This window comes from Bos taurus, chromosome 13 (assembly GCF_002263795.3).
Source record: "Bos taurus isolate L1 Dominette 01449 registration number 42190680 breed Hereford chromosome 13, ARS-UCD2.0, whole genome shotgun sequence".
Taxonomy (NCBI): domain Eukaryota; kingdom Metazoa; phylum Chordata; class Mammalia; order Artiodactyla; family Bovidae; genus Bos; species Bos taurus.
Genome location: NC_037340.1, coordinates 46,742,981 through 46,770,794, shown reverse-complemented (window position 1 = coordinate 46,770,794; position 27,814 = coordinate 46,742,981). Strand labels below are relative to the sequence as shown.

Sequence of the window (27,814 nt, the reverse complement as noted above, 5' to 3'; positions counted from 1 at the left end):
GGCTGACCTGCCAGAGTGTATAACCAGAGACTGGAGAAGACGAAGGCTGAGAATGGGGTCTGTGTGGCCCTTGCCCAGACCCAGGACCACCTCAGGCCCTCACAGCCCTTCAGACGTACCTGGTTGCTTCTGCCGAGGCTTAGGCAGGTTTGTAACGCACGTGTGGGGACACATGAGGACATTGCAGGGGTGAAGTGAGCCCTCCAGGAAGAGCTGCTTTGTTTCGGACAAATGGATGCCCCCGAGTGGAGTTTTGGGGAGGGTGTTTGCTGGAACCAAGGCCAGACAATAAACCCCAACTTGATGTATACTGTCGATTGCCTGGAAAGCCAAAAGAGAAAGAACCGTGTGAAGCAGGTATAGTGAACAGACAAGGAGCAAATACTCAGACTGTGCAGAGCACACCACGCAGAAGTACATGCAGCACTCGCAAAGCTCCCATCATGGAGACACTGAGGTCAGGAGGGCAGGTCGCCAACCCAAGCAGAACACACAGGTCACGGAACACGTGTGGAACACCACACACACGACAGTGGACACTGGGAGGAAAAAAGCACGCTCTCAGGGTCATAACAAGAACTCCTGCTGTGAACTCCACGAGCGAATGGGAGCAGCTCTGCACACCTCTGACCCCTAGGCCGGGTCTGTTTAGCTCCCCACCCCGCCCCGGGAGGCGAGCCCAGGTTCAGTAGCTGATGAGTCTGTGGTCAGAAGGAGGGATAAGCAGAGCACTCAATGGCACAGGGAAAATGACGTGAGCAGGGAGGGGGCTCAGGGCAGGCGCGAGCTACCTGCAGCACCCTGCTCATCCACTGGAAGCTGTCCTCTTCCGTGGAGTCTGGCCTCTGCTCAGCCACAATCACAATCCTTTCGTCGTGCAGGACAGTCACTGAAAACACGGCTATTCTGTGGATACAGATAGGACATGGTAGTGAGCACATGCTGGAGATGCTCACAGAGGACTGGCCCTGCCATGAAGGGCTTCACAGCTACTATGACCACAGAGCTCAGGAGTTCTCAGCACCAACTACTCCCCAAGAAAGGAAAACTGCAGCTTCCAACTCCCAGGCGCTCACCCACAAAAGCACAGGGGAGAAGTCTGACAAAGCCAGGGGGCAGGTGGAGGACGACTGCCATACTTCTTGTAGAAGCAGCCTGCTGCAGCTTGGGCAATGGGCCTCAAGCCTCAGGACAGGCAGGAGCTGTGCAGGTATCAAAACTGCTGAAACTTACTGGGCCCTGCAGTTTGCATCTTGAGTTTGTACCTGCAAAGCAATATTCTCCCAATGAGCAGAACTTTGCCATTGGGGAGTTGATGATTTTCTGCTAGCCCAGATTCTCTCAGGAGAAGCACAGACTGGCCCTCTGGGGGGTCCTGTGCACAAAGGTGGCTGGGTTACACCCAACCCAAAGCTCTGCGTCTTCCTGCTCCTGTCAGCTAAGCTACACAGGGCGAAACCCAGAGCAGCTGACTTCCTCCAAATCAGCAAAACCTTAGGAGCCATGGTCAGTGATCCATCATTGGCTGTGTGCCAAGCAGGGGTCAGGGACACCACCCAGAAGGAACCCACGTGAGGCAGTTTCCAGGCAGTTTATGGCTCATTTGTTACCTTTGGGTGAATGAACTACAGCAAGATAAATGCTTGGTTCTTTTGTGTAGTTTACTAATTAAAAATATGCTTTTCAAAAATAAATAAATAAAAACATGCTTTTCAAATGGACATTATTCTTTAACTTGGAGAATTTAGTGAAGATACATTTATTGGGCTCAGAAAATTTTCATAAAATTGGACATTAAGAACTGCACAGAATCTTAGAAGTCACAGAGTTCAGGGGCTTCAATGTACAGAGGAGGACACCGAGTCCCATTAGTTTAAGCAATTTTCTGCAGTTTTATATAAAAAGTGTAGCCTGTGGAGAACCATACCAACCACAGAGCACACCCACCTTCCCCTGTAGACGAACTTCATGGGTTCCACAGCCAGTGCTGTGGCCACGATGTCATCAGCGTTGTGTCTGCGCCCGCTGACCACCATAAGCCCGTCCATCTTGCCCACCACGAACACAAGCCCTCCAGGGCCAACGAAGCCAAGCAAGCCCGTCCTCACGAAGGGGTACTCACTGACCGGGGCCCCTGAGCTCGTCACCGGGAACACCTGGGGACAATGAACTCTTGAGTGCCTGCTGGAGCCCAACCTCCGCCCTCCTCCATGGAACCCACTGCTCCTGCTTCCCTCCACTGGGTCTCTTCACCTGGCCCTGGTGGGAGAAGTCCAGGTCTGCACAGCTGCCGTGAGTGCCAGGCTGCACACCCCTCCCCCATCCCCATTCCCATTCCCACAACTCGTCCCTGGCCCACACGCAGGGCCCTCTGAAGAGGCCTGCCACAGTCTAACGAACATTAATTCATTCTTCTACTTATAAAACCACAGCATAAAAATGGTTAAGTGGAGAAGCAAGGTGCACTTTAAATAACATCTGTCAGTAGTAAAATGATTCCTGTTCATTACACTGCTGTCTTCCTTACGGGAAACACACTCAAAAATACAGAGGGAGCAGCCCCACCACGAGTTCAAACTCGACCCCTAGTTTGAACACATAAGCCACACAGAAAAGAAGATAGGTTTTATTTAGACTGTGTCTGGCTCAGTTTCAAGGGCACTTAGAAACCTGAATCCTGACCCAACGGATCTGCCTGTACAAGCCACATCATATGTGTTCGCATCCAAAGTTCTATTTATAGCCTTTAAAAAATTTATCCCCAATCAACTCATATTTGCTAACATACAACTTAGTCAAAGTGTGCTCCTCCTAAGGTCAGCACACTTGGTGAAATGGTAAGAATTCTGAGAATGTTGGGTCTACCAGGCAGTGTGCATTTGTGTATGCTAACTGCACGCCACACCATGTGCACACAGCACGGACACACGCTTGTGTGGTGGAGGCAGCTGTGCAGTGCGAATGCTTGGTCGAGGCGGACAGTCCCCGAGGAGGCCGCTGCTCTCCGCCTCGGCAGGGCTGCGCGCTCCCCAGCCCCCACCCATCAGCTGCTGCTCTTTCTAGATGGGTGAGAATGGCAATGAGAAAAAGGCTGCCTCTAGATAAACTGTACTTGCTCTTTCTCAGCTCTGGTTATGAGGTGAAAACAAGGTTGCTAAGCCAAATTTATTAAAAGCTATAGAAAATGGCAGGAGAAAGTACAACCATTTTAATTACCATGAACATGTTCTATTGAGAAATCACCATCTCCTTTTACATCTATTCCACACACCTGGCAAAAGCTGTCTGATGGGGCTCACCTGCCACCTACCTCGAAGGTGTTCTTGGTCATACCCGAGAGGCCATAGTAGGACATGCCCGTGGCCACCGCGCACACGCAGAGCTCCCCGACTTCGTCTGTCCTGCACAGCTGGGGAACCCCATCAGGCTTCACTGAACACATGATGGCTGAATGCAAAACAGCAAGCACAGGTTACTTTAGAAAGGGAGTTGCAGGGAGCTGGAGAGGAGAAATGAATGGGTACAAAAAAGAACACAAAAAGAAGTAGCATCTGCAGCAAAACCACAAGTGAAAGAGAACAGGCCCTCACAGTCCCTGAAGCAAGCTGTGATTTTCTTGTTGCGGTAAAACAACATTTCATAGCTGTGCACTGCTGTAAGCTTAGGGTGTAAATGGGATTTACACACCATGCAGACATGAGGATGACACTGAGAAAAGACCACATGGCGTGTGTCGTCAGCCAGTGCACACGGCCTCCAGGACGGTCTGAGCCCTGAAACCAATGAGCACGGCACACCTGCTCCAGTCTCTTGAGCCTGTCTGAACAGAAAGCCTCCCTGTCCCATGGGAAGCTCCATCTTTGTCTCAGACTCCCCATCAAGGCGGGCCCTGCAGGAAAGGCTGGGGGGTGCTAGTTCTCCAGTCTGTGGCTCTGCACCCACACCCACCCTCACCTCCAGGCATCACGAGGCCGACATCTTGCACGGTGAGTACAGACAGCTTTTCCTCTGAGTCCACTCGGATGACCCCATAGGTCAGCCCATGCATGGAGAGGACGCCACGGCCCGGGGGCTGGTTGCTGTCATCGGTGGGCCTATGAGGACAGGTTGAGTCTGATTAGAAGCACGTCAGCTGTCTGAACACAGACACGCGTGTCCACATGCCACCTGCACACCAAGGCTTCTCCTTCGGGCCCTAAGGGCAGGCACAGCTGTCACATGCCCTGTGTTCTCTGCTCAGGACACACTGAGGTCTGCTCCTAAAAACTGCTAGACTCCTGAGAAGCATGGGGATCCCACAGGGCTCCCTTGTCTCCCTGCCTTCCCCTTACATGTGTCCACTAGACACCAACCAACTCCTCCAACTTACTCTTTCTCCTTGCGAGGTCGGATCTCCTAGGTTTGAAAATGGCTCAGAAGGGAAACTCAAGTCTCCAGGAAGGAGAATGACAGCAGTGAGCAGAAATGCCAGACTGTGAATGTGGCCTCCAGGTCAGACGTATGCTGAGTATGCACACTCTCAGTTGTAAGAACTGGCAATTATGTGGATGAGAGACCAGCTATCAAGTGCTCGGCAGCTAGGGAAGGTACAGCTTCACACATCCGGGGTCTGCTACCGCCGCCCCAGCTCACCCCCACTTGAGTCCTCATTGCTTCCACTCGGCATCTGGTAGGGCTCGCCCTCCATGCCCACCCACTTCCCTGGGGCCCAGGCCTCCTCCTCGCCTCCAGCAGGGTGCCTCATGGCCTGTCCTTCACTGTCCCCCGGGGTGGCTCGTCACCCCACTAACAGCACCTCCATGGTGTCCTCCACAACAGGTACCTTCTAACCATCCACCCAGGCCTCTTCCATGAGGGCAGGGGCTTTCCTCTGGTCACTGCTGAACCCCCACCCTTGGAGTCGTGTCCAGTAAAAAATGTCTGCTGACTAGATCAAGTGAATAAACAAAACATTTACAAGATCATGGATTTTATCCCTGAAAACGAAAGATTCTTCAATGTGAGCAAAGTGAGAGAATATAATTTAGGTAAGCATCACGTTTGTTTCTCTAATTTCCCAAATATTTTTTCTATAAGATTGCTGGAAAAAGCCAAACGATCTTTTTGGCCAACCCAATACAAACGCCTAAGGTGTTTTAGGACCTAAAATACAAACTACAGATAGCAGTCTGCCATATGGCTTTAAAGTATTTCATGAAGGTTTATAATGAAACTAAAAAACATAAATAGGGAAACAAAAGCTAAAATTTGCAATAATGGGTATTTGAATTAAATTATTGGTATATTTAAAAAAAAAGCATATATATCAATTGCATTTCAATCAAAAAAAAGTAACAGTCTGAAAACCAAACTATTCCATCTGTAACAATCAAGAAGAGAAGCACTAAAGAATACAAAAGCAAAGTTGCCCAAATAATAAGACCCACACGAAACCACCTGGAAATGAGCCCCAAACAGTGGAACTGATATTGATCTGGCTGTATCTTTTCCAAAGGCCCCAGTAAAATTGTAAAATGAAAGAGGAGCCTCGCAGAAACCCTAAGGGGGCCAGGACTCCCTCACCCTCATCCTCAGTCAAGACCCCATGTTGAGAGTCAGAATCGTCAGCCTGAGCACCTGCCGTGGGCCGAACTGTGTTCCCTTCAGAAGACATGTTCCTGTGCTAACCCCCTGTATCCAGAACGTGACTTTATTGGGAAACAGGGTCTTTGCAGAATATAAATAGTTAGTAAAGGGTTATAGGTCTATAAGCCAGGGTTGCTGGCACCACCAGAAGCTGGAGAGATGCCCAGAACAGATTCCCCTTAGAGCTCCAGACAGAGCCAACCCTGCCAACAACTTAACCTCAGACACTAAGACCCCAGAGCTGTGAACTGTTATAAAAGCCCAAGCAAATGAACATTCTTAATAAAATTTATAGGTACGCCTGTTTTTATTTTAAAAATCCACATGAAAGCAAAACGCTGAACCAGCCAAGACATATCCCAAGTATGGGAAGATTTAAGAACTGATATGTTGTGACCAAGAAGCAGGGAGGGAGAAGTTCTTTCACGACCCAGCAGTGTATACAGTCTGTCTTAGTTACGAGATCCACTTAATCATGAACTGCATTTATTACAGGAATTTTTCAATTATGTCTGTAAAATGCTAGTTATGGGAAGACTGAGTTCACTCACCTAAATGTAAACCAACAGCACTAACTCTGCATTACTGTAATCTATGCTATATATTATATTTAACAGAGTCCCTGCAAGTCAGACATTCTTGGCAGCTTTGCAAAATACATCCAAGGCGGCAGCACAGAAGCACCCTAACTCCCAGGCACAGTGCTTGGCCTTGCTGCTCGCTTGCTCACACACCTGCGATCCTGGTTGTGTGTCCCCCCAGCTTTCCGCAGGACCTGCTGTGTCATGGAGGGAGTGCGAGCTGTGCTCAACTGGGTGTTTCATGTGCCAGATATTCCTGAGCCCTTTACACACCAACTTACTCATGACCGTGAACCTGCAGAGGCATTGCTACTATCCCATTTTACAAAATAGAAAACCAAGGCTCAGAAATATTAACTTAGTTGCCTGTGTGAGTGGAAGGGCTTGTGGAGATTCAGACCCACAGAGGAGCCCCAGCCCAACCATTTTGTCTCCTTTCCCAACACTTGCCCTGCCTCTGGCCTAGAAGACTAGGCAATTTTTAGTTCACTGTTAGTTTTTTCATGAAATTTTCTTTTTTATTTTTTTTAAATTTTATTTTATTTTTAAACTTTACAAATTGTATTAGTTTTGCCAAATATCAAAATGAATCCGCCACAGGTATACATGTGTTCCCCATCCTGAACCCTCCTCCCTCCTCCCTCCCCATACCATCCCTCTGGGTTGTCCCAGTGCACTAGCCCCAAACAGGGGTATGAGTAACATGAGCATACCCTTTGTACGGACACGGCAAGCTCTGCATGAGAACATACGGCAGAAGGCTAAGACTCTGCTCACCTCCAGCCCCACTCCCTCTGGCAGCCGCTACTCACGGCAAGAGTGAAGTTTCAGCCTTTTTGGCCTTATTGCCTATAAAATATGCGCACATACAAATGTGTTTACACCAAAGAGAAGCAGAACCCCATGTGCACATTCTTCTGCAACTTGCTGTTCTCACCAAACACCTCACAGAACTTCCCACATGGGTGTGTGCATGTTAACACACACAGGATGTGTCCTGGACACACCAATGAACTAACCTGCTTTAATTATTATATGGTGTTCAATAATATGAACACATTTTTCTTTCATTTAATTTGTATGCATTTGGAAATATTTCTGTAAGATACATACCTAGAAAGGGAATGGAGGAGTCAAAGAGCATATACATTTAAAATTTTAATAAAGCCTAAACACCTTCTCAAAATGGAGAAGGAAATGGCAACCCACTCCAATATTCTTGCCTGGAGAATTCCATGGACAGAGGAGCCTGGTGTGCTACAGTCCTTGGGGTTGAAAAGAGTTGGACACGACTTAAGCATGCACGCACACACCTTCTCAAAAGACTGTGTCATTTTGCAATCCCACCAAGAGTGAATGAATATTACTATGTTTTCACTCACAGTCCATTGAGTGGACTCAGAATGCTGTTCTAAGCATTTTATGTATGGTAACTAATGTCTTCTTCACACAAGCCCATGAGACAGGCATGACCGTTCCTCACTCATAGACAGGACATGCACCGCCAGGGCAACGGTGGTGGGGTTGGCCGGGCAGCATGCCCAGAATGGCTTTAGAACCCGTGTCTTCCACCTCAGTGCTAAGCTGCCCTCAGCCTTACCCGTTTCCACACACCTGTGCTGACATTGATCACCAACCCTATAACTGTTTCCAATATGGTGAGTAAAGTGCATTTCTCATTGTTGTTTCAATTTGTATTTCCAGGACTATTAACCAAGTCAGGTAATCTTTTTGCTCCATTAACACCCTCCTAGGAGAAGGCAATGACACCCCACTCCAGTACTCTTGCCTGGAAAATCCCATGGATGGAGGAGCCTGGTAGGCTGCAGTTCATGGGGTGGCTAAGAGTCGGACTTCACTTTCAGTGAAGTCAGACTGAGCGACTTCACTTTCATTTTTCAGTTTCATGCATTGGAGAAGGAAATGGCAACCCACTCCAGTGGTCTTGCCTGGAGAATCCCAGGGACAGGGGAGCCTCATGGGCTGCTGTCTATGGGGTCACACAGAGTCGGACACGACTGAAGCAACTTAGCAGCAGCAGGAAATAAAAAGTCCAAGGAGAGAAACTAGGTGAGGGCAGAAAAACCAATCTCAATAAGTAAGATTCTTAGGAATTTCAAAACATCTACTCTAATAATCAAAACAAGTAAACTAAATAATGGCCGAGGGTGCCAAAGACCCAACTGTCAGCTTCCAGGTTCAATTCCAAGATGAACAGTGTGCTTATTATGCATCTCACACAGAACACAAATTACAGGAGGAATCATCCTGGCAATCTCAGGACCACACAGAGCTGTCTTCACACTCTAAGAAAGCACACAGCTAGGAATGGCCAACACCACCATGGTATAAAAAGGGAAAATCCCATCTGAAGCCAAAGTAGAGGCCCTGCAAGGAAGGAGCTGATGGAGAAGGCCTTCAGTGGGCAGTCTGTACCCACTGTTATTTGTGGTGCCATTTTTAGCCTCTAACACACTTGACATGATCAGCCTTGAGCTGATCATGCTTCTACAAAGCCTAAAGAAAGAGCTCCCGCACATGCAGTGAACACATCAACACTCTGCAAACAGCCAGCCAGGCTCAGACATGCAGTGATGCCAAGTAAGTGGGGTCAAGTCAGCAACAAAGGTTCTGAGGACTTCCGCTGCTGGGACTCAACAAGGTAACTACATCTTCTTAGTGCCAATGCCATCCTCCAAGCCCTCAGCTAGCCGGGACAACAAAGACACAAGGTTGAAACATAGTACTCCCCAAATTAGGAGTTATTTTCATGTAGTTTTGTCCCTAATGTAGTTTTATCCCTAATGTAGTTTTGTCCCATGAGAGCAATACATGCCACATTAAAAAACCATTTTAAGAGCTGAGTAACATACAAAGGAACGTTTCTCCCTATATCACATTCTTACCTAGTCAGTAAGTATGTAGTTAGCAGATTTTTTTTTCTGCTACATCTATTACTTACAGAGGCTTAATTTTCTCTCAGACAGAAAAGGGATCACACCATACACATTGTTTACAAGATGTGTTCTTCATTTGTCCTGGTTACTTTTCCCTGTCAGAGAGCAATCATCCAGAACCAGCAGGGAGACAGCCTGCAAGTCTGGGGTTAGGGAGGCTACTTCCCAGCATCTCCCTCTGTGCACCTCAGTCTCCATCAAAGCAAACTTCTGTGCTCAATTCAGTATAACACCAAATACAGTAAAATCAACTCAAACATACATGATCAGGACAATGAGATAACATGGTTACTCTGCTCTTCACTGCTACCTCATTAAGTCATTTTAATTTACATGATTATCATCTCCAAACTATTTCGTGTTAGAGAAGTTTTAAATTTTTGGCTAAATTTTTAGATAAAATGACAATGTATTTTTATCTCTTATGTTTTAAAAATAAGGTTGTGTGTGAAGTCTCTCAGGTGTGTCTGACTCTTTGTGACCCCGTGGACTGTAGCCCACCAGGCTCCTCTGTCCATGGGATTCTCCAGGCAAGAATACTGGAGTGGGTTGCCATTTCCTTCTCCAGGGGATCTTCCCAACCCAGGGATTGAACCCGGATCTCCTGCATTGCAGGCAGACGCTTTATCCTCTGAGCCACCAGGGAAGCCAAAATAAGATTATGGATCTCCAAACTCTGAAAACCCCCCACTTCAACCCCATAGGCTGTGTTAACTGTTTTTCAGTCTGGATCACTAGTTAGTTTGCCTCTGTCAGAAATCGTCAAATTTCAGTTTCACCTGGGGGCTACATGGTAAGGACAGTTCCACGTCTACTATCTTTGCCCTTTGTTTCCGCCCAGCTTTCTAACTACTAAATTAGACGCTTTTTCAAAGTGGAAAATATTTATGGTAGCACAGGGGTATCTTTACCATTCTTTGGAATTATTGACTTAACTACTGTGTTTTATATATATATACACACATACATACGTATACACACACACACATATATATATATATCACACCTTTTTTTTAATTGCCAAAGTGTCATGGTACTGAAAGAATACCTTGTATTTAAAAGGGTCACAAAAAGCTTTTTTAGTTCAATCAACATTATCACAATGTAGCTGTTAAACAATGGGCTCCATCATCTATATTTTAGAGGGAGACACAATCAAATGCAACCAAGGAGAAACCCAGTCAGAAAACAACCTACTGGCATCCATCTTATCCTGGTTTTGTAGTTCTCCTGTTGAGTTTAGGCATCATGGATCCTACTTCTCCAGTATTTTTTATTCTACAACTAGCCTGCAGAGAAAAAAATACTAAACATTCATCTGGATGCACACTGGCATCCAGACACTGGCCAGGGCCCTGCTGCCAGCTCTCCAGTGCACAGGTACTCCCTGCTCCTTTGCAAGCAGAATTCGGAGGAGACTGTGACTTCCTCGCACCCGAACCTTCCAGGACACTCCCTTTTGTGTAGGTGAGAGGCCTGCTGCTGCCTTCAAGAACAGGGACATCAACATATTTAGTGGCCATGACCACGGGCGCCAAGCCACCAAACCTGGTGTCCACTCTGGCAGGACCAACTCAGAGCAGCCTCACAAGGCCAGCCCTCCTGGCTTCCACACCCAGATCCACTGGCTGCCCAAGCAGCTTCCCTGTAACAAGCTGGCTTGCAGATTTACAAACATTTGAACAGAAGACCATCACAGAGTGATACATATTCAGAAAGGGCCAAGGCTCTGCAAGTCTGAGCAGTGGAGATACAGCAGCAATTTTTCTTCACTGAGGACCACAGGCCAACCACCCAGTCCCATTTTCTACTTAAATGGACAAAAGCCAAGCGGGCAATCACCTGCTCCCGGCTCTTTACTGCAAGTTCAATCTCTTCTTCACCACAGGGCAAAACAAGCTGTCCTGGGAAAGTTATTCAGAGAGGACACCAATGCTCAGACAACAGCACAAAGGGAAAATCAGCTCCCAACCCTTCAAGTGAGAACGAAGGACTCAGCAACAGAAACAGACTGGCAAGGCAGCCAATCACTCGGTTTTCACTTTTCTACTTTTTCTTTTAAAGATCATCCTATGAGTAAGTAGTAGACAAAGTGTGAGTGCTGCAATGCTTCCCATGCTGACTTTATAATATTTAACAAAGTGTCCAGTTTGTCCTCACTCCCAAATCCACAGGAGCAATGACTAGGCCTCCCGGGCCCCCACTCAAAACTTGAATGAATAGAATGGATCAAAGCTGTTTTTACTTAATAACTTGCCCTCTCACTTCTTACATGTGCAAACTGCACTTCAAGTTTTGGGAAAAAAATAAGCACAAAGCACAAAAAGACAGATTCATATTCCAAAAGCAAGACCATTCTGTAGACACAGCCATGTGTGTGGATACCAGACAGAACAGGAATCTGACCTCTAGTCACTGGTCACACAGCCTGTAGAGGAAGATGTTCCAAAAAAATATGTGTTTTCACAAGTTTGCTTGAAAATGAACTTAAATATGAACATGTAAAAAACAAGGATGGTGAATGAAACAGGTTCTAAACAAGAGTTTAGCATGTGTTTTCCTTCTACATTCACCCCTGAGACAGAGACCCTGTCACCCACTTCACTGCCATGCCGTCCGAGTGTGACACCGTCACAGAGCAATGCCCTCCCTGCACAGCCAGCACTCACAGCTCAAATGCAGCACATGCAGGTCCTCCCTGGCATCAGAGCATCACCCCAGAGCCCCAGGCGGCTGCCCCACACCCTACCTGTGTCCATGCCTTCTCCCTCTCCCCTGTCTCGGCCCTTCTCAGGACCAGACTAATGGGGGTGTGGGCAGTAGGGACATGGCCTTTCTGCTGATGCTGCTTTCTCAGAGCATCAGATCATGATACTATAACTTTATGCAGTTAGCTGCACCTAGTCAGTCAAGTGAAATTAAAGCAAACAAACAAAACCCCACACAACTTCACTCAGGTAAAATGCAAACCTACATCTTTCTGCTTAGGTGAGTGTATACATCCAGTACACAGACATGCGGGCAAGGGCTGAACTCTTCACAGCCTTTGCTGCTGGTGAATTACAAAGGGTCATTGTAACTGTACAGCAAGTGACTTTTATGCCTCACTTTACATATTTTCCATTTTCCTTTTATTCATCTATTAACAAAATATATGCTAAACACCAACCATCAGCCAGAGACAGAGAATAAGCAATAATACACCAGTGAATCTGCCAGCCTGTGAGAAGGAAGCAAATGCTGAGAGGGCATCACAGTGAGTCACGTGAGCACGGGGTGGTCAGGGCAGGCCTCAGCCATGCTGCCCTAGGGGCACACCAGAGACCAGGAGGTCTGGCCACAGGGAGACAGGATGGGACCAAGAAGGGGCATGACCAGACTGTGTGGCCTTGTGGCTCCTGGTCAGATGGGACAGCAGGGCAGAAGGGCAGGAACTCGGTGAGTTGGTGGAAGAAGTGTTGGGCTTGGATGTCCCCTGGCAAACTGGACAGGATGCTGGAGCTGGTGGAAGGTGTGGGGTGTGCATGTGGCTCCAGTGGAGGGTAAGAGAGGACGGTAGTGGAGGCTTAAACTAAAAATCACGTCTCCTTGGCCTCCACCTCTCCTTCCCACATGAAAGGAGAACTGAGTCCACAGTGGCCAAGACCCAAGAGATGAAGACCAGCCCCCAGTTTCCACATGCCCCTGGACCTAGCCTGAACTCCTCACGGGCAGGGAGCACAAGGGAAGCCGGGGAGGGGCAGCAGGAGGGATAGGCTGCATACAGCCTGGAGGGGCACGGGGTGCAGGCCTGGGGCTGGTGTGTCAGGTGCGGGAGGAGGCACAGGTTAACTGGTCCACAGTGACTCCGCCCTTTCTATCACAGGAGGTGGCTGTGAAAATCAACCTAAGACTGAAAAGCACTCTTTCAAATGTACACGTTTTGGACAAACTCAAGGTAAATAACACCATGACAAGCACCTGGCTGGTCTTGAAATGCACCCTGCACTGCCCCCTAGGACCTCTCTCCTACCAGGTATGATGGAAATGAAGTTTGTGATTTCAAGTCACATCAAAACCAAAATGGGTCGTCAGGTAGTACAATGGCGTATTCGCCTCTGTGAGCAGCTCAGCACGTGGGAATTTGCTGGCTGTCTGAGGCCAGTCATCACCAGTGCTCTGTTCACTTTACTGCACAAAGTAAACCATTTTCTGAGGCACTGCAGACAGATGTGTGCTGCCTACAGGTGCCATATCTCCAGAACCACAGGGCACCTCAGACATGACATTACCTGGTCAAAGCCATAAAAGAACAAGAGAAAACCCCAGAAAAAGAACTCAGTGAAGCAGAGATCAGCAATTTATCAAACAGAGTTCAAACTACTGGTCATGAATATGCTCACTGAACTCGGGAGGAGAATGGAGCAACTGAGTGGGAATTTCCCCAAAGGCACAGAAAATGTAAAAAGAACCAAACAGAACTAAAGAATAACAGAAATGAAGATGACACTAGAGGGACCCAACAGTTCAGATTAGAGAACGTGGGACGGATCAGCCATCTGGAGAACACGGCAGTGGAAATCATCCAACAGAAAAAGAAAAGAAACGAAAGACAGGAGGACAGCTTACGCGGCCTCTGGGGCAATGCCAAGCGTGCCGATGTTCACAGTACAGGGTCGAAGAAGGAGAGACAGAAACCCTGTCTAGAGAAACGATGGCTGAGAACGTTCCTGACCTGGGAAAGAAGACAGACCTTGAAGTCCAGGAAACACTGTGGGTGTCAGGATGAAATCAAAGAGATCTCCTCAATACACACTGCAATCAAATGGCAAAGGTTAAAGATAAAGAGAGAGTCTTAAAATCAGCAGGGGAAAAGCAACTAGTTACATACAAGGGAAACCACCTATGACTATCAGTCAACTTTTCAGCGAAACTCTGCAACCCAGAGGGTTTGGCAAGACATACTCAGAATGCTGAAGGGAAAAACATAGAACTAAGACGACTCTACCCACAAGGTTCTCATTCAGACTTGAAGAAGGGAGAAGAATTTTACAGAAAAGCAAAGCTGTAGGAGTTCATCACCACTAAACCATTCTTACAAGAAATGTTCAAGGGACTTTCATAAGTGGAAAAGGACATAACTAGAAATAAAAAATTATGAAAGAAAAATCATTGTAAATGTAAATACATGTAAAGGTAAATAAATGTAAAATCTCACTGGTAAAGGCAAACAGGTAGTGGCAGTGGTAAAGGTAGTGGATCAACCACCTGTGAAGCTAGTAGGAAGGTTCAAAGACGAGAGTAGTAAAATCTACATCCGCAATACGCAGTTAAGCAACTCACCAAAATAAAAAATGTAAGTCAGGACATCAAAAACAAAATGGAGAGTAAAAATGGAGTGCTTTTAGAATGTGCTCAAACTTACTGAAAACTTAAGTGACCATCAACTTAAAACAGATGCATATATACACAGGTTGAAATATACAGTGCTCACTTCAGTAGCACATATACTAAAACTGGAATGATACAGAGAAGATTAGCATGGCCCCTGTGCAGGAATAACATGCAAATTCAGGAAGCATTCCATATTTTTTATACTTAAGGCTGATTCATGCTATTGTATAGCAGAAACCAACATTACATTGTAAAGCAATTATCTTCCAATTAAAAAAAAGGTATGAATTTCACGGAAACCACAAACCAAAAGCCTGAAACAGAATAAGGAGGAAGGAATAAAACATACCATACAGAAACCATTTTTTCTTTTCTTTCACTAAAAACTCCTTGCCTTGCCCACCTTCTGCCTAGAAATCTTCCATGTATACAACCACTCAGAGCTTAAAACTCAACATTCAAAAAACTAATATGATCATGGTATCTGGTCCCATCACTTTATGGCAAATAGATGGGGAAAAATGGAAACAGTGGCAGATTTTATTTTCCTGGACTCCAAAATCACTGTGGACAGTGACTGCCGCCATGAAATTAAAAGATGCTTGCTCCATGGAAGGAAAGCTATGATAAAACTAGATAGCATATTAAAAAGCACAGACATCTCTTTGCCAACAAAGGAAGGTCTGTATAGTTAAAGCGATGGTTTTCTTAATAGTCACATACAGACGTGATAGTTGGACCACAAAGAAGGCTGAGTGCCAAAGAATTGATGCTTTTGAATTGTGGTGCTAGAGAAGACTCTTGAGAGTCCCTTGGACTGCAAGGAGATTAAACCAGTCAATACTAAAAGAAATCAACCCTGAATATTCACTGGAAGGACTGATGCTGAAGCTGAAGCTCCAATACCTTGGCTACCTTATGAGAAGAACTGACTCACTGGAAAAGACCCTGATGCTGGGAAAGGTTGAAGGCAGAAGGGGGTGGTAGAGGATGAGATGGTTAGACAGCATCACTGACTCAAAGGACATGAGTTAGAGCAAACCCTGAGAGATAGTGAGGGACAGGGAAGCCTGGTATGGAAGAGCTGGACATAACCGAACAACTGAACAACAACATGCTAAGCACAGCAGGGGTCCCCAACCTCCAGGATCTAATGCTTGATAATCTAAGGTGGAGCTGATGTAGTAATAATAGAAATACAGTGCACAATAAACAGTAATGCACTTGAATCATCCCCAAACCACCACCTGTCCCTCTCCCCCTCCTTCCCCATCCATGGAAAGTTCTCTTCTAGGAAACTGGTCCCGGGTGTCAAAAAGGTCGGGGATCGCTACTCTAAAGCATGTCTCTGGTGTTCAGTGAACAGCAGTGTGTATCTATTAATCCAAACTCCTGATTTATTCTACCCCCACCTCTTCTCCTTTGGTGACCATAAGCTTATTTTCTCCATAGGTGTTTCTGGGAACTACTGACAAATCCAGACAGGCCCTTGTAGCCCTTCTCACCCTGGACAAAGTCAGCTCTTATGAGCCGTAACCACAGCCTGTCTCTGCTAGGCACCAACGGCTCTGAGATGGGCGGCGATGCCGGAGTAACTTAGGACCAAGAGCATTGCATTTGCTGACCTTAGCAAGAGCCCCGGCAGCCCAGCTCCACACAGCAGGAGACCCCAGGCCCCAGATTCCTCTGAAGTGCTGTTGAATAGTTCAAAAGCTCAGAAAACCAGCATGTTTACTGTGTAGTGTGTGTAGAACTGCCGAAAATGAAGACAACATAAAAACCATGTGTAAAAGGGAAAAGGGGTGGCCACAAAATTTTCGTTTCATCTGTTTACTCTGTTCTGTTGATGTTGATTAGACACTAAGTCATGTCAGACTCTTTGCAACCCCATGGACTGCAGCATGTCAGGCTCCCCGTCCTCCACTATCTCCCGGAGTTTGCTCAAATTCATGTCCAATGAGTCAGTGATGTTATCTGACCATCTCATCTTCCGCTGTCCCCTTCTCCTTTTGCCTTCCATCTCTCCCTGCATCAGGGTCTTTTCCAATGAGTCAGCTCTTCGCATCAGGTGACCAAAGTACTGGAGCTTCAAGTTAAACCTGAGCCTAATACAAGCAAATGAAAATATGCATAACCTGCCAGGACGAGGTTCACTGCTCAGCATACCTACAGACAGACTTCCACTGACCTGGGAATCACAGTCAATCTCCAGAGTGATAAGTAAGTTTCTAACTAATGAATTTAGACTATTTAAGAAAATCCATTCTAGCATATACAAGAATGAAAACTCATCTTGAAAGTTGGGTCCTATTTTTATTCTCACACTAAGATAAACTGCGAAGACTTCTGGGCCTCTGTTAGCTGCTGAATGAGACCCCTCCCCAGACTGCCCACGGAGTTAATGGATTTGTACCTCCGGATGGCCACAGTGAGAGCCTCTGGTGAGCTGGCGCAGGGGCAGATGACCTCCTGGCGTAGACCTTTACTTTGGAAGACGTTGAGAAATGCATCACAGGAAGAAATAGACCCTAAACAGAAAGAAGGGATGACAGTGGACAATTAAAAATATCCCGTAATATAAAATGCCTTTGAGGTTACAATTTAGGCACATGTGGAATTAGGTAGCATGGACAAATACTTCATTTAACTTAACCTACCATCTGTTACAATGAAAGCTAATATTATTCTCAAACACAGAACTCAAGAATTTAAAAAATGCAACTTCTATATTTAACCATACATTTTTTCTAACTGAAGAACTTAATTTTAATAACTTTTCTGAGACTTGTTCCACCATTTTTCACATGCATGTTCCAAGAGAGAACTCTAAACCCAACTAAATGAAGAAAACATTCCTCTATATTAATATGAGTGATGAGATCAAGATATACAGTTATTAGGAACCTATCTGCTAAACTAGTCCCCAATACAAGTTTACCTTGCTTCTTTTAAGACTTATTACTCTGCAGAGTTATGGGTAAAACCATTTGTGTATTAAACAGCTCACAATTTGTGGAGTTCTACTATAAACAGAAGAATCACTTATAAAACTAATATACAAAATTATCTGTTTGCAGATCAGATGTTCTTTAAGTGTATGATGCTTTAATTTAGAAACACAGATGCCGCAAAGTTTACCAATGTGATCAGAAACATTCATTCACTCATTTTCATTCATTCACTTTGCTTCTAGCTTATATGCTCTTCTCATGAAAAACAAGCTAACAGAGTTTCTGTTTCAACTGACTGAAATAGTTCTCAAGGTATATTAATAGTATTCTGTGCAATTGCTCATTTATTTTACCCAGGTAGTTTCCAGTACAGAATTTGATAATGAAATTCCATTAAAAATGACAAATTAAATTTCCTGATCAATAAACCTGCTATGGACCATAAAATAATCATAATTAGTATTTCTTGAGCACTTGAGAACTATACATAGGGACTGCTGCATATCTGATGACTGGGTACCGTCTTGCAGCTAAAAGAAAGAGAAGAATTTAACATGTCACCTTTCCTCAGAATCAGGAAGGAGAAGAGCCAGGACTCCACCCCAGGGCTGTGGATGGACCTTCAGGCCCTGGTGCCTTGAGGCCCTGGTAAGACTCTCCTTCACTAAGATGAACACTAGGAAAGGGAAAACCAAAGCCCCGGGAATGAGGTTCCTCCTGCCCGCCTGGTCCTTCACTTACAGGGGTTTGCACCGTCGGCCACTATCAGCATCCGGAGAGAGGAGAGGTTGATGTCTCTCTGATCCCTGTGCGCCACCAAGGCCCAGTGCATGTCCCGGGATTTGACACAGGCCACTTTTGCTAAAGGAGAAGCAGGTGCAGTGAGTGACCGCCTGTATCGTGGGATGTGTTGACACTCAACAGCAGCCCCCCAACGCACCTTTGTACTGGCAGACCTTCTGAATCCAGGACAGCGGGTTCACCTTCATCAGCGCGTAGGGGATGCTAATCACATGCATCATGTTCATGACGCTCTGGAAGCAGGATACAGGGGTGAGCGGGCAGTGGGGTGGTGTGGGGATCCCATGAAGGGGGTAAACGGGGTGGTGAGGGAAGGTCCACATGGGCATGACCCTCCAAGAGGCTGTGGGCATGGAGGTGACTCCTCAGAGGGTGTCCTGGCGCCCCCAGCTTCTACTGATACAACTCAAAAGTCTAAATTCAAATCCTTTTCTTAGAAAAACTTAAGTGGAACAATCACTTTTTATTGGGCTTTCAGTATTGAAGCTTAACTCTCTAGTGTACTCTATTCATTTTGATTTGCAAACTTAATTTCCTTTATTAAATGTTACGCTGAACTCCAAGCAGCAGGGGAGAGTTGTCTGAACCCCCACTCTTCTGTCTGGCCTGGCTCATGTAGACCAGGGCCTGGAAAAAGCACTTATTTCTTTCAATGGACGGCAAAAACTAGCTCTCTAGGTAAATGGGTCGGCACTCACACGTGCAGCCCGGACTCATACGTGGCTCATCCTCATCCTCTGTGGCTGCACCCCCTGAGCTGGCAAGAAGGAACCACGATGTGGGGACACACTGGACAAACCTACCCCATCAGCTCTGCCCTCTTTGTTGGTGAAGTGGTACAAGAGGGCGTAGAAGCTCTGGAGCAGCTCTGACGGAAGAGGACCACGTGCCCCTCCCTGCACTTGTGAGCCTGCTCACCGTCAGCACTCACCCCACACCTTGGGCTTGTTGCCCACTCCATGCAGGTGTGAAGCATTTTTCATCATAAAGATGATGCTTTGCAAGAGTGGGAGCTGTCTAGTCAGGGACAAGCCTTGTTCCAGAAGGTGGCAACCAGAAAGAGACTCGCAACTGCCAGTTCCTGGGGCAGCAACCCAGAGCACAGCAACCAGCTGGTGACAACATTCACGAGATCTACCACAGAACTCTTGAAAGCAAGATTGTCACAAAAGAACTTCAAAAGCAACAGTCGTCAAGTAAGTAGATGGGCCAGGTACTCATTACACATGAGGCCATATGGTTCTCATGAAAGGTCATCATTCCCACTGGACAGATGGGAAAACTGAGGTTCAGAGTGACTTGGGCAACAAACGATTCTTGGGCATGGGAGCAAGCGATGTGCCATGTCACACGCCATAGGAGAAGGACCAAAGTCCAACTTGGGTCCTCTGGGCTGTACTCTTCCTGCAACACCAGCAGACAAGGGGGACGTGCATGTGGGGTTGTGCTTGTATGTCTTAATGATGAGTGTCCAGGCGCATATGGGAAGAAGTTGCTCAGGTGGAGCCCCAAACCTTTGTCTGCAGGATTTTTGCAAGCTCTTGTTCTAGTAACTTCTGGTTTATCAGGAAATAACAAATCCCACTTCTTATAGTTATGTTCCAATCACTTGTGTAAAACTACTAGAATTTTTTGCTTCAAAAAAGATGTAAAGTTTCAGCATAAGAAACTTAAAAAGAAAAATGGGTGAGCGGAAATCATCACATGTACAACAGACACAGGGAGCCTCTAAGCAGTGATGCTAAATACATCCTGAACAAGGCCATCACTTCTCACAGCACTAACAAAACGAGGCCTCTACAATTCATGCTGAAGTTCTGACCAAGGGGAAATCTGTAAGTATGTTTCCCCTGCAGCATAAGTCCTGAAATGTTCATTAAACAACAATTCACAGAAAAACAAGAATGTTGCAGCCAAATCAGATGTGTGGGCAAAGTGACCCAAACGCAAGACGTCAAGGTTTCTGAGCTTGCCAATCTGAGCTGCCGCCCATGGGAAGGGAGATCCTGAACTTTTCTGAGCCTGAGAAAGGCCATGGTCACACTGCAGCCCCAGAACATGGCCCCCAACACACGCCAGCAGCTACCAACCTTCTGGTTTGCTGAGCTTTTAAAAGTTATGTTAGCTGACAACCGAAGACCTCCAGCAGTGGCAGCTTCTCTTTATCATGTGGGAGGAAGGGGTCAGATCACGATTCTAACCCTGACACGCAGCACATGCAAAGGTAAACAGGACAGCAGAGCCAGGCGGTCACACTCACCGTAAGGATTCCATGCCAGAGCCCAACGTCTTTCTTGAAATCCAACACATTCACAATCGTTTCAGCTGTACAAATAGAGAGTCAAAGATTTTAACAAAAGACAGTCACGGACCAAAGGACAAAGGAAATTCAGTATCACATCGGTGGCAAGGAATGGGTCTTAGAAACGTATCACTCCACTGTCTCTGAAGAAATGTTGCAGCCTCCAGTCAGAGGCTCAGAGACAGTGGCCTGCCTGGAACAGCAGCTCTTCAACCATCACTTACAACACCCCACTCCTTCTCCTTTTATAATGTGTTTTCCCCCTCCCTTCCTTTTTCTTTCTTAAAATATTCTTTTCATGTCCCTCATATGTTCTCTCAAGAGAAGGAAATGATGTGTACTTGCAGGAGGAGGTGACTTCCAGCAAACGCACCACTAGAATGCACGCCAAAGTCTCATACCAGGTGCCTTGCCCCCATTTCAAAAAGGGACATTCAAAATACACAGCCTGTATTCTATTTTATGCAATATTTTTTAATGCAGAGAATTAGGGAGCAAATTTACATTATCTATCCTCCCCAGTGGCCACAAGAGTGACGGCTCTGGACCTTTGGGAAATTAGGGTAAGGAATACAGGTCATGAGGTGGTGAAAAAAAAATTGGAATTCAAACTGACAAACAGGGTGATCATCAGAAGTGATGTGTCTTTACATGTGAAACATCTGGACACTTGTCCAGGAACCGGACATCAGTGGAACATCTCCTGAGAGAGTGCACTGCTCTTAAGAAGGGAGACTGCCAGAAGGATGGTGAGAGAGAGAATGAGAACAGCAAGAAGAGCAAGAGTCTCCTCCATGACCCCTACCAGACTCCAGGAAGAGGCTCCAGCATGGCGGCAGCCTGCAACATGGCCAGGGGACACCTGATGGCAGCCTTTCCAGCGGAGGGAGCTTTGGGTATGTGATCTGACCCTTCCTCCCAGGAACCGTCAGCACTGTCAGCATGGTTATTACCTCAGTCACTCTATCCCTGTGCTCCCAGGACCACCCCAAGCAGCGCAAGGACAGCACATCATGGAAACCAATGCTCGACTGTGAAGTGCAGCCCCAGAACCGAGGCAGTACAGGGAAGGGAGCGCTGTAGCACGGGGCATGTCTGTAAGGCCCCCAAAGAGGTTCCGGTGTGCATCCAGGGGTGAACACACTCCAACCATGTCAGCTATGTGTTACAGCCTGAACTGTTTTCTCCCCAATTCTTACCCTGGAGCCCTAACCCAGGTGTGACTATGTCTAGAGATGGGACTCTGAGGAGACAAACAGGAGCCTATAGGGTGGGGCCTGACCAACAGAATGGTGTCCTAACAAGGAGAGGAAGAGACTCCAGAGCTCGCCTGGCACACAGAGGAGGCCCTGTGAGGACACAGCCAGAGGCGCCATCATGGGCCAGGAACCAGGGCCTGCAGCCCTGGGCACTGGGCTCCACCCTCCAGACTGTGAGGAGGCAACACCTGCAGTTCAAGCCCCAGCCTATGGTGTCTGTTTTGGTTGCAGACTAGTAAGACGCCAACTAAACCGTCCGACAAATGGACCTTGTTCAAGGCAGCCGGAGAGAAACTTAATCCGACTCTCCTCGTGACTGGTGGGCACAATACGCACTTCTCAGGGATGGATCTGGGGTCAGGATCCCCCAGCAGGGGTCTGCCCATACCTTCTGTGTAGCCACACGCCTGTGTGAGGGCCTGGCAGTGGGTCAGAAGCGCGATCCTCGTCACGGTCACCCCGAGCACACTTCCATCCTTGCACGTCTTGTACTGCAAAGAGAAGGGGCCACGAGGGTAGAGCTCCAGGCCCACAGCCGCCGCTGACCCTGAGCTGTGTAAGGGTTGCAGCACGCGTCACTCAGCTCCCCACCTTGTCCAGACCTAGCGACTCACCTCAATATACGCAGTGTCATTATTTGCATCTTTAATGTGCGGGAACCAATCTCGAGGAGGTTTAGAGAGATGTTTTGACTCTGTGACAAACCATAATAGTTTTGGCCAACCTTGGAAATAAAGAACAAGTTCCTTTCAGGCAAGCATCACTCAGAAGACAGGTGTGACACCACCTTCCTGCTAATGGCAAGATCCACAGCAGCACAGGCCAGATCAAGTCTCTGTGTTTCCAAGTCTAAGGGCATGGTCAAGGTGCTGTGAGCCTCCAGGAGCCGAAGTCTGCCACATGCAGGCTAGGAGACCTCCTGTGTGGACAGCGTGTTAGCACAGGCCATGGGGCACACCCTCCCCACCCAGCCCGGGCTCACCTTTGAACTGCGGGATCTCCCCAGTCGGGCTCTTTGGCAGCCCCTTGTGGCAAGCATCGCTCGTCAAGGCTACAGTCACCCCACAGCTTCCAAGCAAGAACCCAATCTGCTGGCTTCCTGCATCCTGGAGACAGCAGCAAGGAGATAGGGTCACGAGTAGAGGTGATGGCCGCTCTCCCGACAAAGCATGGTCTTACCCTGGGATGGCACCAACCCCTCAGCAGAGGCTCAATCAGAGAGTCAGGGCTCGGCTGACGTCTGCATGGTGGGGGCCAAACCTTATGCTCTCTGCCCGCTGCCTAACCTTGGACAGGGCAAGAGCTTGGCCTCAGTGGTGTCATCTGCACCATCCCCTTGGCCTGCTGTGAGGGACGAAGAGAGGGAGCTCGGTGTGTGCTGGTGCGCTCATGGGGTCTCGTTTCATTCCCCTCTGGTTGAACAACACCATGACCATGGGCCACAGAGAGGATCCAAGAACATGCCTCTGGTCAGGACACTGACCCCAAGAAGTCTATGATCACACCCATGCCCACCACGGAAACAAACACGCCGCATGGAGTGAGGGCACCACCGCATGGACTGAGCAGCAGCATTTGGGAGCAGACACTGTGGGAGAGGCAGGCCTGGGTGGCGCCATCCCAAGCACCCAGCTGCCCACAAGTCAGTTAATTCACTTTCCTTACTCCCACCACTCCCTCCAGCTATGATTCAGAAAACAAAGCTGTAGAGCAGCCAGTGTTCCTGGAAGGGAAACATCAGGACTGCGGTGAGGCCATCAGCTCCTTCTTTCCCACTGCAGTAAAATCAGCAGCATCAACATCTCAGAACCACATCTTCCCAGTGCCTAGCTCCCACATTTCACTGCAGACTGACAAGCTCTTCTCTATAAGGAACCCTGCATGACCAGCCTCCACATGGCCTTGAAGCCCCAAGAAGGGGAGGCAGCCTGGTGCTTGGCGCATGGGGACCTTCCCATCCCAGGACCCTTGTGAGACTTTTCCTTCAAGTAGAGCTTTTTCAAAGAGAATTATATAATCTGTCACTTCACTGTGAATGTGGGCGTCACATCATCAAAAGTTGGACCAGGCCAGGGGCAGGGAGATGGCTGTGCAGCCAGGTTCAGGGACAGACAGGCACTTCTCTGTGATAGTGAACTTTCAGGGACCACCTACAAACAGGGCACTCATAGTGGCTCAGGGGAGCTCCCAGGGCAACTGTCAGACCTGTCAGGGCTCACAGTGGAGGCCTGCTGTCCCCTAGGTCCTGTATTTCTAACATCTCCTCCTAAAGACCTTAAAACAGAGAGGAGAGGTTGAGAGAAACCAGGATCAGGATCCGTGGCTACCATGAAATTCAGCTTTGCACCTGCTCCTCAGCATCTTCTTGGTCTGGAAACTCGACTCAGAGGTCCAGGTGCATGCCCACTTCGCAGAGCCAGCCCTGCCTGCCCACTGGGCTGAGATAAGACCCCGCTGCCTGCTCTCAGAGGGTCCCCAGAGTCTCCTTCACACACCTGGACCCCTGAAGTTAAGCCCAGCTTGACCCCAGAGCCTCCATCTTCAGCCCTCCACAGGTCAGTTCTCCTGGACTCCGGGTCAGCACCCTGAGCCTGATCCTTGGGAACCCACCCACACCCCCACACCACCACCGTGCGGAAAAAGCTCCACAGAAGCTGCTCAGGAGGCATGAGAACCACTGTCCTGCGGCTGGAGCGCTCCCCTCTCCCATGCTGCCTGTGCGATTTTCCCTGGAACAGCTCTTTCTGGCCTGTGCTGGCTGGGGCCTTCCTCTGTAGAGCTCAGCTATAGGGCCACAAAATCTCACAAACTCTCCTGTGCTGTGGAAGAAAAGGTGGACCACCTTTGAGTGAAAACCTCTCTCTCACTGTCATCCTTTCTCCAACAGAGCTGATGTGTGTCATCACTTGCTAGGCAGTCTCTCCACACCCACAGTCCGTGACAGGTAACCTCCCAAGCAGCATTAAACGTGGCACATGACCATCCCCTACCCAGTCCCATCTCAGTCTCCCAGTCAGAGAGCATCAGCCATACTCATGAGAAGGATTCTCTCTAGTAAATGTGAGGTGAGTATATGGAAGCCCTCTTTCATGAACTCTGTATTTGTGGCCCTGAAACTACTAGCTGGTACTCTTCCAATTTTGATGTTTGTCTGCCCAAACTGCTAGCTTCTCAGCAAGTGGGTCATGTGCTAGATTCTAAGGTATGGACAGTCTGCACTGGTGCAGGACAGCGAGCTCCCTCTGAGTCCAGAGGCAGATGCTGATGCGCCAAGTGCTGCCGGGCTGGACTCCTGTGGCCTCAGGGCTCACTCGGTCTCTGGTCTACGGAACTGAATGCACAATTTCACCTCTGGCATAGCCTTGCCACTCCCCATGCTGGCAGATGGGAATTGGCTTCACAGCTCCCACCAGCCCACAGGTCTACTCTATTGTCCTTTGGCCTTCACAGACCAGCTCAGCACCCTCAAGAGGGTGGAGAAGCCAACCACCGTCCACACCTGCCCACTGTGGCACAGTCCCAGGGGGATATCCCTTTCTACTACTATGAACTTCTCGAGTGAAAAACCAGCCTTCACCCCTCATTCCAAGAATAAGAATAAAGAAATACACATGGGACCAAGTTGTTCTGTGAAGCTCAACAACACTCAAACTTTGGAAAATCTGGTTCTCCTTAGGCCCTTTAAGACAAGGTTAGTGTGCACAGGACTCGTGGCTAGAAGATTCAAAACTTCATCACCAGTGCCACTGTGCACCTCTCACCTCGTGCTCTATGGCAACCAAGCCAGTGCATTCTTCATTTAAAAGTAAGAAAAGTTTTCTGAGGACAAACACTCTGTTCTGAAGGCACAGACTGAGCCCAATTCACAGCTTCTGGCTTCAGGACAGCCTGTGAGTCATCTCCTGGTTCTGTCCTTTCAGGCGTGTTCTGAGGGAGAGAGGGCCAGGAAGGAACCCCAGCTTTTTCTTCTGAGAGAGGGTTCCCGGTCCTGAGGTTAACAGTGACCATCTGAGGGTCTGATGCGCCTGGGAGATGAGTGAGACAGAGCCACGTGGCAGGCCACAGCCAGGAACACCTATGATGGCTACAGGCAAGTCTCAGGAACCCCAACAGATGCAGGTGAGACACTCAGCCTTCACTCAGCAACCCCTGGCCAGGATGTGGCAGAGGCAGGTGCCTCTTCGTTCAAGTGATTTTCCTCTGCAAACCAGCCTTGGTCTGGAAGACAGGAGGCTCTAGACATAAAGTAGACAAATACTTTCTGCATGTGATGAGTGAACAACAACTGCCACTCACAATGATAAACATTCAGGGGTCCACTTACTGCAGTGCCCATGGAGAATCTGTGTCTCCACGTGTAAACCTACAAATCCCTCCTGATTATCATCAGAGAATCCAAAGGACCCCAGTCCCCTGCATTAGGTGTCAATTAAAAAGGAGCATCACACACCTGAGCACCTTCCCAGATCAGCAACACCACCAGAGAACCACAGGGGAGACCATGGCTACTGCTCGGGGAATCTTCAAGCCCTTCTGCATTCCCTGTCAGTTGTGAAGGTCACAGGGCTCAGGGAGATGAGGAAGCACGTTATTGGTTGTGTATTATACCCCAGGAATGCTAGAGGCAAACCCTTGCAAATATCGGGGTTCTCCTCAGGCCACTAGAAGGGGCTCTGATGTCAAGGGCTGCAGGGCTCACCCCACTTCCAGAGCCACTTGCAGCCCTGCCCTCCTTGCAAGTGCACCCAGGAGGCCAAGTAGGAAGCTTGCATATTTTGTACCCAGGAAATGGAAACAGCAACCATTCCCCAATCATTTTCTAAAGTAACCCCATGTTCTCCCTTCCAACTCAGGAGCAGAGTTTCAAAGGCACCCACACACCATGAGCAGACCTTGAGGCATTTCCCCATTTTTATATCAGAGTAGCCACAAAGACAGCTGGAAGATTCTCTGGAAACTCAGCCTGAGCACGTGAAAGCCCTACGTTTTGGAGCTGGGAGAGTCACCTCACAGTCTGTTCACGATGATGTGCTAAACGATGCCAGATAAATCCAGGGTGGAGCCCCAGGGCACAAGCCGTAACACAAGCAGTGGCAGAACCACCCCACAGCCATGGGCTCCGTCTCCGTCCACAATACCAGAGAGTCTCTGGAGGACCATCAGCACCAACCCCAGCAGAGCCTCTTCTCCTCACCCTCCCTTCCAAAGTTACTGCAGGTCTACGGCGCAAGAAGCAGTCATTTACGTGGACAAAGACACACGCTGCTGTGTAGGATTCTGACGCTGGACTACACTACAACTGTGACAGCAAGATAAGTTACTTATTCTTCTTTTAGAATAAGATTCAACAAATTATAGCTGAACCTGGGACTTGACAACATCCTAACACCCGAACAAATGCGACAACTGCCACCCCTGAAAAATAAGTAAAAAGTCCACCATTTACTCAGATTTCTAGCACAGTGACACTGAAAAACAAGACACTGGAACGCCTGGCTTTCCGGCAGATCACCCTGCTCACACACGGAAGGCACCACCACTAGCAGCAGCTGACTCTGGCCACTGCGCTGACTGGAATCAGGGCTGGGATGGCCGATGAGAACTGCACAGAGTTTCAGAGACAAGGTAGGCAGCCCTGGCCTTTCCGATACACATGCTGCTGAGAGGAACGCTCTACAGACACTGTTTGCACGTTCCGACCCCACAACAGAACCTTCCAGCATGGCCAAGAGGCCTCAACAGAAAGAAGGGTTCTTTACCTTTCTGGTAAGGGGCACCTCAATGGGCACAGGCACGACTTCGGCCAGCAGGCAGCCGTAGAAAGCCACCATGGAGGCAGCGGGGTCGTTGTTGGGGAACACCAGTGCCACCTGGACCCAGAGAGACAGAGAAGGATTAACACTGACACCATTCCACTAGAAAAAATTAACATGCCCCATTTAAAAATGCATTTTAATAAGTTATC

General features: G+C 48.0%; 1 protein-coding gene and 1 non-coding gene across 9 annotated transcripts in view; one reads left to right on the top strand and one right to left on the bottom strand.

Moving 5' to 3' along the window:
* Nucleotides 1-27,814, bottom strand: part of DIP2C (disco interacting protein 2 homolog C) — a 294,092-nt gene that overhangs the window by 50,822 nt on the left and 215,456 nt on the right. For all 8 annotated transcript variants that reach the window (XM_010811336.3, XM_010811337.3, XM_010811338.3 and 5 more), the window contains 13 exons: nt 27,609-27,719; nt 22,832-22,955; nt 22,464-22,573; nt 22,238-22,340; nt 20,549-20,613; nt 18,428-18,521; nt 18,229-18,348; nt 16,950-17,064; nt 3,955-4,094; nt 3,311-3,447; nt 1,948-2,156; nt 792-906; nt 120-321 (listed from right to left, as the gene is read on the bottom strand). In XM_010811336.3, coding sequence (XP_010809638.1) covers nt 120-321; nt 792-906; nt 1,948-2,156; nt 3,311-3,447; nt 3,955-4,094; nt 16,950-17,064; nt 18,229-18,348; nt 18,428-18,521; nt 20,549-20,613; nt 22,238-22,340; nt 22,464-22,573; nt 22,832-22,955; nt 27,609-27,719 — 1,645 coding nt within the window. The remainder of the gene's footprint in view (nt 1-119; nt 322-791; nt 907-1,947; nt 2,157-3,310; nt 3,448-3,954; nt 4,095-16,949; nt 17,065-18,228; nt 18,349-18,427; nt 18,522-20,548; nt 20,614-22,237; nt 22,341-22,463; nt 22,574-22,831; nt 22,956-27,608; nt 27,720-27,814) is intronic.
* LOC112449426 (U6 spliceosomal RNA) lies at nt 14,629-14,735 on the top strand. The gene has a single exon (XR_003037995.1). It is a non-coding gene; the product is annotated as a U6 spliceosomal RNA (small nuclear RNA).